Raw genomic sequence first — 18,698 nt, forward strand, 5'->3', positions numbered from 1 at the left:
AGGATTTTAGCATGATTGACATAAGAGTGAAGAATTTAGATTTACTTGGATTGGGATTGTATTCAGCAAATCTTTTCAACATGCTGGTGATTATGTAGATGGGGTCAGTAGGGGACACTGGAAGAGCCTCTCTACGGCTGTCTGGGACAGTCGTTGTGTTCATCTTAATGTCGTACACAGCAGCAAACACAACTGTTTGGGGCTCCACACCAGGAGCTAAGTTAAGCCCGATTCTCGTCAGTTGAGCCTACATAAAAAAAAAGATTTGTCAAATAAATAAAAAAAATTACTAAGTTTTGATATCCATATATTTAAAAAAAATAATGTTACAGATAAGCTTCAATATAAAAAATTTAATATAGAATTACAAGGTTCGCATTCACATAAAGGAAAGAAAAATAAGAAACTATCAAATCCTCATTCTGAAATGAGCAAAAGCAGATATGTTAAAAATTACTAATTAGATCTCGATAATGTTTAGAGTGTAATGCAGTAGAAAATGTTTAGGTAGCAAAATAGCAAACATTGAGTACATTTACTAAATACATTATAATGGCCCAAATGAAAAAGAGTACAACATGTTTCTTACATTACATGTGCCTTATCCGATATCCATTCACCAAGTGACGAAACAAGTCACTGTCAGTGTATATATTCATTCAGGTTATTCCCCATAGGTGGCGTTCTAAGCGCTGAATGTGAGCATTGGTTTGTTTTTATATTTTAACAGATAACATTGTTTAAACAAAATAAAAAGATACTTTTTTTTATTTCTTCTTTCCACAAAAAGAAAAATTAAAAATTACAAAAAATAATAATAATTAAAAAAAATTTTATAGGGACTAACAAATTCAAAAAAAGGGGCAGGAATAAAGAAAATAAATAACTATTAATCATATTTTAAAAAATTAAGAGCCACACAGATATGAAAATAAAAATAAGACACGAAATTAGTAGCAAGTCTGAAATAAAAATTCCTTAATTTATTGAGCAAAAATTAATGTCTCAGACATATCAATAATTAGGACTATTTAGAATGCACAGGAAACAGATTTGTTAAAATTACGGAAACTTGATCTCAGAAAATCTCAGGTACTGTAAAAAGTACCACGTAATAATAAATATAAAAGTTTATCAGAATTAAGTATAGCTTGTAATTAATTTTTTTAAACTTAAACAATAAACAAACCAATAAAATTGCAATGAGAGAAAAAAAATGCAGGAAAGAAATTGAAAAAAATAATTTTTAATTGTTAACTCATCTTTAACACCAGAAATCTCTCTGTTTTCGATATTACCATTAAACTTATGATAAAAAAGAATTGAGAATTAAGCAGAAAAGAAACACATTAATCACATCACATAACGCAAATTTTAGTGAATGGCCTCAGTTAAATTGTTAGTAATTAAATTGTTAATTCGATACAATCATAACTTAAATATTTAGAAGATGCAAAACTGGGAAATCTATTAAGTACGTAGTATAAAATAAAATTTTAAAAAAATCCCTCAAATTTAAAAATTCAATATTTCATTAATTTTATTATAATTTTAAAAAAACAATAATTTTGGGAAAATAATTTTTATAGTAAAAGTAATTTTTTTTGGACAATTTTTGAGTCCCTACACATTTTTGTCAAAGTAAATTAATGTCTCTCGTATAATTATATTAATATATCTCTAATATATCCCTCTTCTCGTTCTGTGATTTTAATAATTTTGAGATAATTTTATTCAATAGTTTCGAACTAAAATTATAAAGAGATTAAATTTTCTGAAAAGACAAATTTAAATAAAGATTTGTTAAAGTATGTGCTTAAAATATTAAATTAGTAAATGGTCCTTAAATGCAAATTTTATTAATATGACAACTAATTTTATTAATATGACAATTAATGCATATTTTATTAATATGACAGTTTTTTTTTCATAAAACTAACGAGCAATGAAATTTTTGAAAATTGTAAATCCAATAAGATCAATATAAACCCTTAATTACTTTGTGCAATTAATGAATGGTCCCTCAGTTCAAATTTGGCAAATTAAAAATTTTTGTTACATTATATCTTTATTTATACAATAAAAATTAAAGAAAAATTACAAAGTTATGAGGCTCTGTTGTTGATAGTCTTAAACCTAGACAGACAAAAAAACAAAACTTGATTAATGAACAAAAAAAAAAAATTTAGAGCCCCCACACGTTGTTTTTGAAAATAAGGTTAATTTTTAAAATTTTTTAAAATTTATATACTTTTAAGCATAATATTTCACTATCTTCCATTAGAATTATTAAAAATGTAATATATATTTTGAGGACAAAATTCAGATAATAGAAAAAATAATATTTAATCATCTTGTTTCCTTCTATCCTTAGTTTCGTTTAATTTTTTCTTTTCTGCTACAAGTCACAAGTGAATGATTTCCTAAATTAAATTTCCGTAACAATCTACAATTCTTCCAAATTTTATGGGGTTGTTTGGTTGGCCACAAATATAATAAGTTTAGTAAAAAAGAAAAATTCTAACTTGCTTCTTTCAATTTTTTTAAAAGTTGTATGAATGATAATTTTTACTATCACTTAATATTTATAGTTTCATCTGGAATGATTTTACTCATTTAGACACTTAATCGTATTTTAATGTCATTGTTTTTGAAAATATAAATTGATTAATGGAATTGTTTTTAAAACAACATCTTTCCTTTTGTATTTCTGTAAAACAAGCTTATTTGGAATTATTAAATTTTCGATAATTTGGTATAGGTCGTGCTCAAAGCGACTCATCAGCCCCTGGTCCCAATCCAACCCTGTTTAAATCAAGAAATATAGAACAATGTCAGATATACATAGGTTCATAGCCCTCGAGACATGAGATGGCAATTTGAAAAGTGATTTTAAAAATAAATAAAAAATCTGACTTACGAAGAAAAGCATTTTGTCTTTCAGAAACACAATGGCTGACATGCCTGGGGGTGCGATTTGTGGAGCTGCTGGTGGGATGGTGAGACACCACTGAATGGCCCACTTCAACGTCCTATCTGGAACCTGAAATAATAAGTTGTTAGCTCAGACAGAATCACTCATAATATTATATCTTTGTCAACTTGATTGTTCAACGTTAGAATTAAAGCAAAATAAATTGAAAATGACTGCAGTTTATTAGAATAGAATTGTTAACATTTATTGCATAAATGCCAACTTTGCACTTTGTTGAAGAATTATTATTATATATATATATTTTAGGATTTGACAATCTAAGAAATTTTATATCATGATACATCTATCATTATTACATAGCGATGCATTGCAATCTAACATAAGCAGATATGTATAATATACATGAACACGAAAGTCATTAGTGGAAAATTGTTTACCACCGAGGAAACTTTTTTCCTACTATTAAAAAAAAAGGTCAATATTCCCTTATCCTAACGCACCGTTCAATCTGGCAATGATTGATATTAGAATTTTTCAGCCACACTTTTCTCGCAATTTCGGCATTACATTCAACTTTCAGAGCTGAGATTTTTTTTCTTCACCTTTTTTAATTTAATGAAGGAAAAAAAATTAACTTTTATGCATTTTTCAACCAATGCAAAGGCTGTTTAAAATTACATTCACGACTTGAAATCACACACTGTGATTTCTATTTGCAAGATTTACTATCGCATATCTTGTTTCCTATTTACAGAATTTTATATCAAATATTGCATTTTGTATTCACATGATTTTAAAATCAAACATCGAGATGCGTATTCATACGATTTCAAAATCAACAGCAAAATTTATGTTCCCACAATTTTAAAATATAACATCGAGATTCGTGCTTATGCAATTTTAAACTGAACATTCACAAAACTGAAAGATAAATACCAACACAATAAGTAAAGCTAAAATAATTCCAATGTTTTTCATTTATTTATTATTATTTGTTGCCATTCATGTTGACTTTACGTAATTAGATCAAGTATGTCTGCATTTAATAGTTCATCACATCAAAATAAAGATTAACTGTATTTGAGGGATTATAAAAATAACTTATTTCTGCAGTGTCGTATCAGAAAAATGCACAGAATTGGTACTGGTGCAGTTTTAATATGTACCAAATTTACCCATAAAATACTTTGTACTTATTGGTAGAGTATATTTGGTTCCCACTAAAACTGCACCAATTACCATAATACCAGTAGTGCCTACTTACAGTTCTCAATAATGAATAAGAACATTTTGTACATTAATTTTGCTTTTCAGAAGAGAGCTTATTTTTTATTTCAATTACAATCAATTACCAGAATAATTAACATTGACATCAAGAACAATTATTTTATTTTTTACACTATTGTATTTGTTTCTTACATAAATTGTTTAAAGAGTAATCTGCAGTTCAATAAGTTTTTAAATTCGTATATTTTTTGACATGTTGTGAACTAAGATTCCAATTTACTTCATTCTGATGGGCGGTGGAAGGTTTAATCACAAATTGGGTTTTTGGGATATAAAAAGTAGCGATCTTTTGTATAGTAGCTATCTTTGCAGTTAGTCCATGTTTTTTTTTTTCTTCTTATGTAAAAAATTTTACTTTTCTCTAGAACAATATTTGACCCTGATCTTATGATAGAATCAAAAATTATAGATGCAAGATTATTGAAAATTGATTAAGTAGTTTCTCATAAAAACGATCTCCAAGTTGGTCACAATAAATAATCTTTTGTTATAAGTTACGAATTTCACAGCAAAAAACTGAATAAAGCATCAAAACAAATTTATTAATATTTATCAGGAGGAAAATACCATTTCTAGGTGCATGATGTGTATGCAATCTTTGAATATGCGCAGAGGTGCATTCAATAATCTTCCAAAAGCTAACAAAGCATTTGGCTTGTAGGGAATGGAAACAACCTGAAACAACATAAAGTTAGTTCATTAGAAGAAATGAAAATATGTTATGATGAACAAAGAACGAAGCTATGTATAATATAGCAATATTGGATGTGTTTTAAATAATAAAGAAACATAAGTTATCAGATTTTCAACAGCTAATACAAAACTGTGTATAAACAGTTGATGATTGCATTTCAATGTACAAATGAATAATTTAATTGATTAATTTGTCCAGACAAACAAACTTACAATAACAATAACCAGGGTTGGCTGGTTTAAACCAAGCCTTGTTCATTTTATTTATTTTTAAATAAGTACATTTTCTACGATTGATATGAATTTTTTTTCAGTTTGAATATTACAAGAAGGAAAAAAGATGAAATTTTCTCACAATTTTGAGTTTAATTGATAATTAGAATTCCTATACTTTAAATAGATAAAAAATCTGAAATTTTTAAATAACTTAGCATTAGAGTTTTGACATAAAAAAAACTATGTAAAATAAATTAATAAGAGAAAATTTTAGATAAGATAACGAGGACTCTTAAAAAAGTTTAAAGTAAAACAAACCATTAAAAGTCCTGTTAGATTTTAAAATTCATTGAATTATTGAATCATGTAATCATACAAAATATTTATTTACACTGTCAAAGCAGACACCGGTCATTTAAATCAACTTATTCTTATAAAATTTAGAAATAAAGCACCACAATCAATTTTAAATAAGAAAAAATTGTAACCTTTGTGTCAAAGTATCTCTCTATGACCTGCAACTCATTATCTGTCCACTGATCTTTGTATTCAGGATTGGGCGTCAGCTTCAGGTGAAGAGACTGAAGGGTCTGAGGATTCAAACTCACTCTGCACTGAAGGGTCTCCGTCTTAAACAGAGTCACGCCCACTTCTGTTGTGCTTAAAGACATCAGCTACAGAAATAAATCATGCTCATTATTTTTCAGCTAAGATCAAGTGAGATTATCAGTTGAATTAGTGAGAATTTTAGAAAATAGCATACAGAGAAATCTTTACAATAAGATAAGTGAGCATTATACCATATGTTGTGATGTCAGATGACGTCACTTTCCGTCACTATTAATGAATCAATGACAGTTTTTAGTTGCAGAACAGCAGCGCTGCCTCACCAATCCAGAGAGTATATATAGACTTTAATACTAGATATTCATTGCTAATATTGAAACTAAAATGCCATTGAATCATACAAAAACTTAATATATTAAACACCTTCATTCCATAAAAATATTCTGAAAAGGTGGTTTGTTTACTCTAACCTGACAAATATTTCTTATCGCTAAAGATTATTTTACTGCTAAAATATATAAAATAATTCATTAATAAAAAAACAATAATGCAGAATTTTTATAATTTAAATTGTGCCAAATTTGGAAAAGTTCATTGTAGAATTTAAAACTTTTACTTAACTGGAAAAAATTGCCCTTCAACTCAACATGTCAAAAACAATACTTGTAATCAAGTGGAAATTAAATTTTAGGTGTTGTCCCCAGCAAAAAAAAAAAAAAAAAACTATCATATAAAAACATAATTTTAGAGTAATTAAATTTATAATATGGATACAAATAAGTCATATTGTGTGAAGAGCAATGATTAGACATTGTGTAGCAAAATCCATGATGTGAGATCATCGAAACAGTTTTGCAAACATGTTTTTAAGAAAATCTTACATTTTCTGTCTGTATGACTCTGCCGAGGCTCTTCCTCATGTAACAGCAGCCCAGGAATCTTTCAAGGGGTGACGTATGAAACTGGTTCTGTCCGACAGCAGGGGATGCAGGTTGAGTGCTCGTGATGGCCCCGGGAGAGCAGAGCAGGTCAAAAGACTTGTGGGTGAGCAGAGTGGGTGTACCTGCTTGCCAAGAACAATGGATCGCTCTCGAAGATGAGATGGCTGATACACCTACAACAACATACATTTCAGATGTTAGCTCGATAACAGTTTTTGTCTCAAAGAATAAGTACATATATTAAAACTCATAAATTTTTTTAACTGTTCTGTTGTGCAATAGATTTCTTTAATGGTTAATATATAACGTAATAATTTCTTCTGTTTTAAAACTATAAACTACTATTAAAACCTCTATTTAAAAAATAAAAATTGGTTAAGTGTTTTTTAAAGTCAAGGTTTCCTAAAAAGCTGGCTGATTTTTTGTTTTTTTTTTTTGTTTTTGTAAAGGGCCAGATGATGTAGCTTTTCTTTAAAAAAAGACAAGTCACTTTTTAATTAGAGTTCTTTATTTAACTCTTTAAATACCGAGCCCTCCAAACCACATCATGCCCAGAATACCGCAAACGCCCGAAGTAGGAAAACAAGTAGCAAAAATTTCCTACCCCCTGAATGACAGAGTGACTGATCATCTCTTTATTCACCTGTGGAAATATCCCCAAAATAGGAGTTCAAAGGGAAGAAAGACATAATTTGAAGCAAGAATATCGCTAACGTAACAAGATTTTTAAAATGTTAATAAATGCTTGCATTTGTTTTTGGTTTTTTTTTATTATTTTATTCTTTATATTGAAACATAAGTATGTAATTCCATGTAATCCAGTTATACAAAATCTAAATAAAGCATTTAAATTGGTAATAATATTCTCGCACAAATAAAATCCTTTTTTTTTCGTTTTAAAACAAAAACTTATATAATTCAATAACTTAAATGATTGAAAAATAAATTTTCAATTTCTTAGAAACCAACATTTAAAATTAACATTAGTCATTAAGGAGAAATTAATTTGGTGATAGTACTAAAATATTATTCAACCTAAATGTGTGTCCTACTTTATATCAATTTACAATAAGAAATAAGAGAAACTTTTCTTATTATTTAACAAGACTCTGAAACCATTAAAAATATTATCCCCAGAAACTATTAATTCCTCCTCAAGGTATCAAAAATATTTTTCCCTTTAGCCAGCATTAAATTCATTTCAATGAAGTTTTCATTTGTAAATAATATTCCTTCAAGCGCTGCACCATAAAAGAGTTTGTAAACTTGTGCATAAAAAGTAAAAAAATGCTGAAGAACTATTTAAACAATAATATTTTAAGTTCAATATTTCTATATCATTAATATTTCTAATCATAAAGTTAAATTTTTTTCAAATAAATTATTTTATTTAGAAACTATATTTTTATGTGAATTTCAGTTCGGTGCATCGGAAGTTTGAAAATTAAAAAGTATAATAATTAATAAAATTATTTGTTATAAGGTTCTTGTAAATAATCTAAATTGTTTAACTAATTTTTAATTATTTGAAAGTAAACGACTCGAGACAGATGCCAAATTTTGTATATGTCTTTCCATAATTTATATAAAAATATTCTGAAGCATCAATTTCTTCGTTTTTGAAACATCCATTATTGCTGTAATTTTTCCGCGTGTCCTCTTCATACGAGTATTTGATAATTTTTCTCAAGAATTTTAAAAATATTGTCGTTAAAAATAAAAATGCATAAATGTGTGTAATTATGTAAATTGATCTAAAAAAATTATATTCATAATAAAAACAATAAAACTGCCTTTGAATTTCTATAAATAATTTCGATAGTAAAAATAAGTTTATGTGCAATTTAATAAGAATCTAATAATTGAAAAATTATCATAAATTGAAAAAGTGGATTGAAAGCAAACAAAAGCTTAGCAAATATATATATATATATATATATATATATACATATATATATACAATGTCTGAATTTTTATTTACTAACTATTAATTTTTCTTAATTTCATTTTTAAAAATTTTAATGACTATATTTAATAATCTATATTTAACTACTATATTTAATGCATAATTTTTTAACCTCCGACCCGATCGTTAATCAGCCAGACAGCTGTTCTTTACGTATGCTAGGGAACACAATTACTTCCTATTTCAACACTGCCTTCTAGGCTAAGATTTATCTTTCTGTCACGTTTCACTTGTAATTATTTCTTTTTGAGTATGGGACTAAATTGTTCTGCATTTTACTGAACAGTTGGAAATCGGCATCTGTTTACAGACATATGGTGCAGTATATATGGGTATGGTGACAAGAAATTTCTTTGAAAGAAAAGGGGAATATCAAAGAAATTTCTTACACTACCACACCATAATTTTGGTGACAAAGATATCAGTCCCAACTTCAGTTAGAAATGGAGAAAATCTACTATATGACATGTTAATTTTCATTTAACAATAGCCTTTAGAAGCTATACTGATAACGCTTATCTTCTACAGAAATGAATGAGTAAATTGTAACACATCTGGGTGGTCTGACAGCTGAATATAGAACATTCATTATGAAGGAAAAAATGCGTTCATGAGAAATTAGAGTTAACTACAGATAATCCTCCTGTGAGGAAACCCTTTTGTATGAAGATGAGGCGTAAAATTGAAAATAAATAAATTCATAAAGATTTAACTATTTTAAGAGTTTTGACACCACTAGTAAAATTCGTGTTTTTAGACCAGGTGTTAACAATTAATAAAAAAATGGGTCGTTGCAGCTTCCAGTGCAATACCTACGCAATAACAAGCATTGAAAAGGTGAAAATAGCGAGGCATTCATAAAACAGCAAGACAACGTGAATGATTTACAGCTGTCGAACTACAAATGCAGAATAAAGTTCAAATATCAAATAATAGTTTTTGTACCCATCAAAGCAGTTTTTTCACATGGATCCTACTGTTATAAATATAAAAACTATTTTGTAAGGCATCAAAGCCTACGATCTAATTCTAATAAAATAATGTTTAATTATTTATTTTATATTTAAAAATAGATTTATAATTAATTGTATTTAGTAATCTTTCAGTCTTGTAGAATAATATATTTTTAAATTACTGTCATTTCTTTTTTCTGAAAACACTGCAAATTTCGAGCTGTTTATTATCTTGAACAATTGATAGATTTTTAAAGACACAATAACTAAATAATTTCATGTTTAAAAAAAAAACTTTATCACCATTACTCCAGTTTATTCTTTTCAACGTAAGTAATCAAAAAAGTTCAGATAAAAAGAAGTAGCCAGCTTAATAATTTAGGTTAATTAATTTTGAGTTTATATTTGTTTCTACCTCTCTCACTCTGTCTTTCAAAAAGTTAAAAAATACTATATTTCTTAACTATAAATTTTAAGCTTATGATTTTTTGAAGCTTATGAATATGATTTTTTTTTACAATAAAACATTTCATTTAACTTTTTCTCAAGAAGTATTATCAGAAAAAGTTCAGTCGTTAGGGGCAATAGTAGTTTCAGTTGGTGTCACATCTTCGAATTCATCTTCATCCCCTGATTCATTAAAATCAGACTCATCCTGTCTCATCATTGAAAATTATTTCGGTCGAAGGGCCTTTACAGCGAAAAGACATTTTGGTTTATATATATATATATATATATATATATATATATATATATATATATATATATATATATATATATATATATATATATATATATATATATATATATAAAACAAGAGAAAACAACTTTACAAAAGCAGAATGATATAAAACAAACTTTTGTTGAAAAATCCCTCTGCTTTCTTCCCTTTTCGTAAATTACCTTCAAGGACGATTACTGCCACACCTCCCCCATTGTGTGTTATTTCTCGAAAAGGGGGAAGAATCTCTAACTCGTTTTACGGGCACTTCGGGCGTTTTCGGTAGTCTAGCTTACGAGGCGTCTCGGGCGTTCTGGTAGCGAAAGAGTTAATAGCTTACTATTCAAATTGAACCTACTTTTGAGTTAATTTAATCCAATGCTTAAGCAAAATCGGTTACAAAATTTTTATTTTAAACTATGCATCAGATGTCATTATTGCAATATACAGTATTGCTTTATAAGTAGTTGAATAATCTAAAATGATTAAAACAATCAATGCTACAAATCTTTTATCTAATGGCATAAAAAACCTTTCAATTCCTTTAAGCTATAGAATTGTGATAAATTACAACTTAAAATGACAGATTTTTTCTCAACAGACATCAAGCTTTTTTTCTAAGAAATGTTTTGTTATAAGAAAATAATAACCTATTTCAGATTTTTACAGTCTTCATATGCTGAGGAATTTTGGGGCACAATAAAATTCCATTGAAATTCTTTCTTTTTGTATACACTGTTTAAATTAAATTTTAAAAAAATAATAAACAGAAACAGTAGTTAAAATGTCTAATTAGATTTGAAAATAATTTGTTATCTTTTTTACAATGGATAGATTTTCTGATATATTTCCACCATTTTTTAAAACAGTGAATTTGTCGCTTTATCCATAATTAAGGAATCAACTGTTCTAGAGTCACCTTCCTTTATCTTTGAAAGGAAAAGTAAGAAAATGATGCTGCTCAAGTGGAAAAATTGCGGCAACAAATTTCCTCTGAACGAAACAGGTTGTGAGACCCCACAAGTAGAAATGATGCATTAAAAGCTCTTAATTTCTCTTCCTCACAGAAGATTAATCTTCCAAACAATTTGAACACTTTACTTAATACAGCTGGGTTATGAAAAGAGAATAGAAATTTATTGAACAGAAGTCAAACATTATTCAGACTCTAGACAAATGATAGAATGCGAATACAACTGCATAGGGCCTAATGCCTTACAGGCATTGCCCCGTTTTTTTATTTCTATTCATCACAGAAAATTTCATGCAATTGTTCACATATTGCAAAGTTTCATATATTGCCACATTTACCAAGGACATGGAAGGTGTTTCCAAATGTTAACCTATAAACTGAAACTGCAGATAATGACATCGAAAGTGATAATGAAGAAAATGTGTACAGAAATCCACAATTCATGCTTTCTAAAAAAGAGCCAAAAGTGAAAACTTTATGTGATCCTGAAACTTATAATGAGGAACTGAAATACTTTTCTCTATCTAAAAACAATGAAATTGGTGTAAAATTTCTAAGTGATATATAAATGTACCATGAAGATACAGCAAGTCCCAGCACATCTTTCTTCTTAATTGGATAAACATAAAACAAAGTCCAGTATATATACGCTCATGCCCAAAATTTAAGGTTGTTGCCGGCTCCGGAAAATAAAGGCTCAAAGACAAAACAAATGTAGCTTATTCATAAAAACCATTTATGCATTTTATTTCTAAACTTTTATGCAAAAGAAGGATGATTCTCACCAGGTGCCTTGGAGTGGTCAGAAGCAGAAATGGCTTGAGGACTGTGCAGTGCAGGATGATTACTACTGCCTGGACTTTGAGCAGTGCCTGTAGGACGAGGAGAAGGTCTGGGCACTGATGGGCTACCTGGCCATGCTCCAGGTGCAGGAGAGGACATTGACAAATTGCCAGCACTAGCAGGAGCAGCAAAAGGAGAACCTCCATCGCCGTGTGCTAAAAGGAAAATTAAATAAATGAAAGAAAAAACCATAATTCAAAATTGAACAAGAAATAAATTAACAAGAAAGAAAAATAAAATTGTTTTTCGTTACTGGGGAATAATTTGGCAATACTTGGTTGGCTTGTATGATCAGCAAAAATTCAAAAAATATTTTTCTCTCTTTGAAAGTGGAAGATAAAACCTAAATTCATGAATCTCTTGCAAAATGCAGTATTGCAGAGATGCATGTGAGACTGCAAGAATCCTTCCAACTGAATTAACCTCAAAGAACACATGTGTGAACCCACAAGTAATTCATTTAATATGTAAAATGATTGGTGCTTTCTAACAATACGTAGATTATGGTTGAATGCGTTGTGGAACCATTGAACAGAACATTGTAAAAAACCATATTTTTTTAGTATGGCAAATAAACAGACAATGCTAAGTCCTTGATTTGATTGTTAATACAACACTAATGAGATATGAGTCTAAATTAAGTAAAATTTAGATTGGAGAACAGATGACAATTGTAACTGCTTAGCCTCTAAACCAGTTCTCAAACTGCATGTGTGTGAACTTTTTAGACACTGAAGTTGAATGTTTTGATCATCTGCCCTTAATTAATCTTCAGTACAGAAATTTATACAGCATTAGGAATCTGAGCTCACAACCACCAAAAATGCTATACTTTATTATTAATCAGAAATTTGAGTCAAATAAATTATCTTTTTTATAAACAAAAATTTACCTCTATAGGTAGCAATTCTGAATCTTATTCAAAAGAATAAACAATGATGATGCTGATATGCTTTAGTGCATCAATAAAATCAAACAGGCCAAAATTCACTGATGGGTTTTATTTGAGAGTAAATAAAATTGTAGCAGCCAAAGAGTCAAAATTTTCCTTCATGACATAAATATTCCAATTACTTATAAGTTTCATTTCAATATTCAGCTTTCATATTGTTATATTTTTGTAGTAAATGGGACAAAGTATTTTGTTTGAATAGAGAATTTTAATTTTAAGGTGGCATGCATAGGCGTAGCGTGAAGGGAGAGGCACATTTCACATTTCATTATTTTTAGAAAACTGTTTTTTATTTTAAGTTTTATGTATTTATGCAGATTTATTTTTTCTATGTATGTCTATTTTTGTACAAATTCATGCTTAAAACTTAATAAACAGTTTCTTAAAAACAAATACTGTGCCCCACCCCCCTTATGCTACCACTATGGTACCATGCAATTAGAAATCTCAAACATAAGTTACCCAGCATTTACAGTAATAACCTCTTTTTTGAGCCCCTAAATATAAGGGGTGGCCTCAATCTTGGAAATATGGTCCTTATAGTTTGGTCAGGAGAGCAGACCAAAATTTAGACCCCTTAATGTTAATTTTACTCTTTGCGTATTTCGCTATACCTCGAGAAATTTTAAAGTGAGTTGAAATGTTTATTCAGAGAAAGTACGTTTGTGTGTCTGATTTCATAACTTAAAATATCATCTGCACTAATTAATTAGTATATTTGAGGTCACTCCCTCGAATCATTAAGAGTCTTAGAACGTGAAAATCCAACCATTAGATCAAAAGTTATTGAAGGCGGTCTGTTTCTTATTTTGCACACTGTACACATTTTTTCTCAATTAGAATCACATTGTTTTTGGGATTACCCATACACATATATATTAACACTACTGTTTAAAGAATGAAATGTACACAAACCTTGTTGGTTCATGAAGTTTGCAGTTGCAGGGGATTGCATGGGCACTTGAGAGGATGGGGATGGAGTGGGAAGGAAAGAAGGAGAGGGGACATGAAGAGGATTTGCGGGAGAGTTGGCCGAAAACAAGTTTCCAGGTGATTGAGCTTGAACATGAAGAATGGAAGGGGATGGGCTAACATGTTGTGCCTGAGATTGAGATCCCAGAGAAGGAGGCGAGGCCAATGAGAATGAAGGATTAGGTGACGCTCCATAGCCCTGCTAAAAAATAAAAAAAAAAAGTGTGCAGTTAAATGCAAAATGTAAAATTCTAATAAATGAATATATGCCACCAAAAACAAAACTGCTTCTAAGTATGACTTTAAGTTGTAGACAATTTGCTTTATCTAATTTAAAATCATAAAATGCAAATTTAAAGAAAATAGTTTCATTCTAATTTATAGTGCTGCTACTACCCACTTTCCACTGTTTGTTATTTTATTCACATTTTACTACTATTTTTATATTTGGTTTTTCCCTGGCTGCACTGCTACGTCAAAACCAAATTGCACAGTGCATTTTTCACGAGTATTAGCCTACCTCTTTCTGCCTTGGATGTTAGTTTTGAGATGGCCTCTTTTTGAAAATAAAGGCAGTAATTGTCAACAAAATTTCTTGGAAATTGTTTTAGCCAATGAGAAGGCAGAAAAGGGCTTTCAAATGCTTAATTCCTTTCTTTAATTTTTAACATTGCAGCTCTAAATTTTAATATATGGAAATTTTTGAGAATACTCTAAATTAATATTTATATTTCTTTGTTTAACTAGATATATAATGTTACTTTAGTCACATGGTCCTGTTTATACACCAATAGTATTAATAGTAAAAAAAATTCTTAACTTTAAAATTATGTCAAGTAAATTAGCAATTTCCTATGATTTCTATTTTTCCACTAACTTTATGCTTTTATTTCTTATGTACCTTCATATGATGGTGGTGATTAAGACTAGGCTACAGCTGATAATTATTCTAAAACCTAATTGTAATCAATTTTACATTGCTACTCTACTTTTGTTCATTCACAACGCAATTGTTAATTAGTTAATCATTCTATTCCATAATACATCATCCAGATTATCACCACATGTATTGAAACACATAAAATAAATTAGTAATTTATAGCACAATTTTAAAGTTAAGAAATTTGTCTACTATTACAACTATTGTTGTATAAATTTGCCCATGTAGCTAGAGTAACATATATCAAGTTAAACGAAGAAATACAAATATTAATTTAGTTAATTAAGATAGATCCCAAAAATTTTAAAAGAGAAAAATTTAGAGCTGCAATGCTAACAATTAAAGAAAATTAAGTCATATGGAAGGGAATAAATATTTAAATTTTATATATCATTGTAGGCCTACTTCTCCACAATCATTTCTCTCTTTGCCTGCCCAGCATCCAAAAGTCTCACCAAGGCTCTCTTCTGCCTTCTCATTGGCTAAAACCATTACCATTTTTTTCTTTTTTTTTGACAAGTACTCCCTATTTTTTCAAAAAGAGGCCGTCCTAAAACTAACATCCAAGGCAGAAAGTGACATGCTAGGACTCTTGAAAAAGGAACTATACAATTTGGTTTTGATACAGCAGTGCAGCCAGGAAAAATCTAATACATAAAAAATAGTTAAATTTGAATAAAGTAGCAGGTTATAGCAACAATGCAATATATATATATATATCTTCTATTTCAATTTATATAAGATCTGCTTTTGTTCAATGGCTTGAAATTGTTACATAAACATATTGAAGAACACAGAGAAAATTATTTTTGCCTCCATTTTAAAAGTTCAATAATTTGGTTATAATTTAGAAAATTATATTTCGACTTTTAAAATAACAATCTGATGATGCTCTTAATGGATGTAATACCTGAGACAAAACAGAGGTGTGGGGCGAGGCAGGAGTGTGAGGATTGGATCCAGATGGTGGAGTCATGGGCAAATGGAATCTGAGTCCTGAACCTGTAGTGGAAGACACACTTTCCTGACTGCGGCACTGGGCAGGGGAACCCGGTTTTACTTGACCGGATACTGACAGGAATCCAGAGTCCATGGAGTCCAGAGTGGGTACTGGTGAGAGGGGATTCTCGTCTTCAGTCTGGGATCTGCGCCTGGCTTGTGTGGCAGTCTCATCCACAAATTTGCTGAGGAAGGCCTGAAATGAGTAATATTTAGGTTAAGAGGGCAAGAATGAAAAGGATGACAATAGCAATGCAAGCAGTAAAGGCAAAAAATAATAATAAATTATAGGAATTTTTTTAGAAAAAAATATAGTACAACCTTTAAAGTGACTGGTTACAAATCAAGATATCTGAGTTTAACAAATATGATTGTACAGTTTTAAATACGGTTATATATGGTTAATTAAATCTATTTCATTCATGAACAAAGAAAATAGTTTTAATTAATTACATTTTAAACAACACCAAAATTAGAAAGAAAAAATATTTGTCCCTACGAATACTAATATTTATCCACAAAACAAATAAATAAACCATGTGTAGCTTAGCTAAACTTAGTACTTAACTGCCGTATTAATGGCTTAAAAATTTATATGCTATATTTTTAAGTTTTACTAATCTTCTTCTTCAGCCCCACAGCCCCTTACTGACCTTGGCTGCCTCAACCACATGTAGCCTCCAACGTCCCTGGCGACTTTTTTCCAGTTGTTTATCTTTAATACTTTTAGATCTTTAGCAGTGTCATACATCCATCTAGTTGGAGGTCATCCTCTAGCCCGAGATCCCGAAGGATTTTTAAAGGTGGCGATTCGGACTGCATTATTTTCTGGACCTCTCCAGATATAGCCAAGCCATCTTAATCTATTGCTTCGGATGACCTGCACTATCTGTGGCTGTCCATAGAGTCTATTTAATTCAAAGTTGTATCTGATTCGCCAACAGCCTCTTTCCCGTACTGGGCCAAAAATATTTCTAAGGATTTTCCTTTCAAAAACACAAAGAGTACGCTGAGTGTGCGTTTAGTGTCCATGTTTCACTTGCATAGAGCAATACAGATAGAATAAGTCTTATAAATTTTTATTTTAGTTTTTCGACTGATTAGGCTTGATCTTAATTGCTCTCTTAGTCCAAAGAAACACTTGTTTGCCATTTTAATTCTGTTGTCTACTTCTGTTTTCATGCTATTTCGGTCATTGATCATTGTTCCAAGGTATTTGAATTCATTAACCTTAAACGTTTAACTAATGTATTTTTCATATCAATGCTTATATCTCAACATTTAATTTCAATGATATTCTTAAAAGTAAAGATAATTGTTAGAAAAAAGGTACTTTCCGATTTTAAAAAAAATTTAGTAAAAAAGAACATCATTAAAATGGGAAGAATATATTTTAATTAAAGAAATGAAGTTGGTAACAGAGACAGAAATAGCCTGATCATAACACACAAAAAATGTTTAACAAAACACACACAGTATATAGACTTACTTTGATACTATTGATAGCTGACAGTTCTTCTACGGCTCTTTGCTTGTCAAATACACTATAAGCACCATCACGAATAGCAACAAGACCTTCTGGCCGGCATTCAATGTCCAAACAAAAGCTAATTAGAACATTAAGGAAGACAATTTCGTATCCTTTTAATTATTTCGTATCCTTATAATTGTTTTTTTTTAATAGATTAAACAAAAACTTATAGTGTATTTTAAATTATTGCATCTGTGTTAGATAACTTCAAACATATAGTTTAAATCTTTTAAAAATTTTCAAGAATTTTCCCTAAATTTTACCCCACTTTATTACTACATATTTATTTTTAGAATGCTGAACTTGTTGTTCTTGTCCCTTATCCTCCAATTGTCTGAAGGAGTCAGACAAGATCCAATAGGTTGTTGACTCTCAAAAAGTCAATGACAAGAAGTGGAGTAGCGTACAAGTCCTCCTTGGAAAGGCCCAAGTAGTCAAGAATATGTTCGGCAGAGGCCTGCTGGGCTTCACATTTGAAGCAGACTGCATAAGTCTTTATTCCTTCGAAGTACGAGAGACTATTCGTGTGTCCACTTGCCAATCTGGCAATTGCTGTTTGAGACGCTCTATCACCAATATGAACAAGTGAAGAGCCCGGTTCCTTAGCCGCATACCAGTTATGAGAGGGGGGATCCTCCACTTTTTTGATAGATGGCTTTTGATTTTGGACTGATTCTCTGAGTAGGTAAGGGCTGAGGACGAAGATGTTGAATGACTACAGCCCTCCTTGGCCAAGCGATCCGCTTGCTCATTGCCAAAGATGTCAATGTGGAATGGTATCCACTGAAGTTGAATGTCGTGGTACTTTGAAATAAGTTGAAGTTTAAGAAGGATAGAGATGCTTGTTTTGTCTCCAACTATAGTCCAATTGTGTAGGTGTTGAAGGGAGCTGCGACTGTCCGACAGGATCCAAAGATCTCCAAAGTCACTCTTGTTGATTATAGCATCGATGCCCTGTTCAATTGCGATTAATTCACTTCTAAAGACTGAAGTGAAATCAGGATTACGGAGACAGATGGAGTAATTTTGTCCAGATTTTTCGATGAAGACGCCGCTACCAGCTATGTCTCCCAGTCCACTACCATCTGTGTAAAATTTTTTCGGCGTCACTGGGAATCTCGCTTAATATTTCCAAAGCTAGCTGCCTAAGTTCAGCTGGAATATGATCTTTCTTTGTGACCGGAGCAGAAAAGCCAAAGTGGAAGTGGA

At 30.1% G+C, this 18,698-nt stretch overlaps 1 protein-coding gene across 2 annotated transcripts in view; it reads right to left on the reverse strand.

Annotated features, from left to right (window-relative positions):
• Positions 1-18,698, reverse strand: part of MED14 (mediator complex subunit 14) — a 55,830-nt gene that overhangs the window by 2,983 nt on the left and 34,149 nt on the right. Inside the window, exons 27-35 of one of the 2 annotated variants that reach the window (XM_087159062.1) lie at positions 17,448-17,565; positions 15,870-16,154; positions 13,963-14,218; positions 12,038-12,250; positions 6,580-6,812; positions 5,620-5,805; positions 4,790-4,897; positions 2,921-3,043; positions 46-247 (exon numbers count right to left, since the gene is read on the reverse strand). In XM_087159062.1, the coding sequence (XP_087015188.1) occupies positions 46-247; positions 2,921-3,043; positions 4,790-4,897; positions 5,620-5,805; positions 6,580-6,812; positions 12,038-12,250; positions 13,963-14,218; positions 15,870-16,154; positions 17,448-17,565 (1,724 nt within the window). Of the gene's footprint in view, positions 1-45; positions 248-2,920; positions 3,044-4,789; positions 4,898-5,619; positions 5,806-6,579; positions 6,813-12,037; positions 12,251-13,962; positions 14,222-15,869; positions 16,155-17,447; positions 17,566-18,698 lie in introns of both variants that reach the window. The other variant, XM_043051276.3, reaches the window with a different exon arrangement.

This window comes from Parasteatoda tepidariorum, chromosome 3 (genome assembly GCF_982258835.1).
Source record: "Parasteatoda tepidariorum strain Cologne lab strain chromosome 3, Ptep-v5.0, whole genome shotgun sequence".
In the NCBI taxonomy this organism is placed as follows: domain Eukaryota; kingdom Metazoa; phylum Arthropoda; class Arachnida; order Araneae; family Theridiidae; genus Parasteatoda; species Parasteatoda tepidariorum.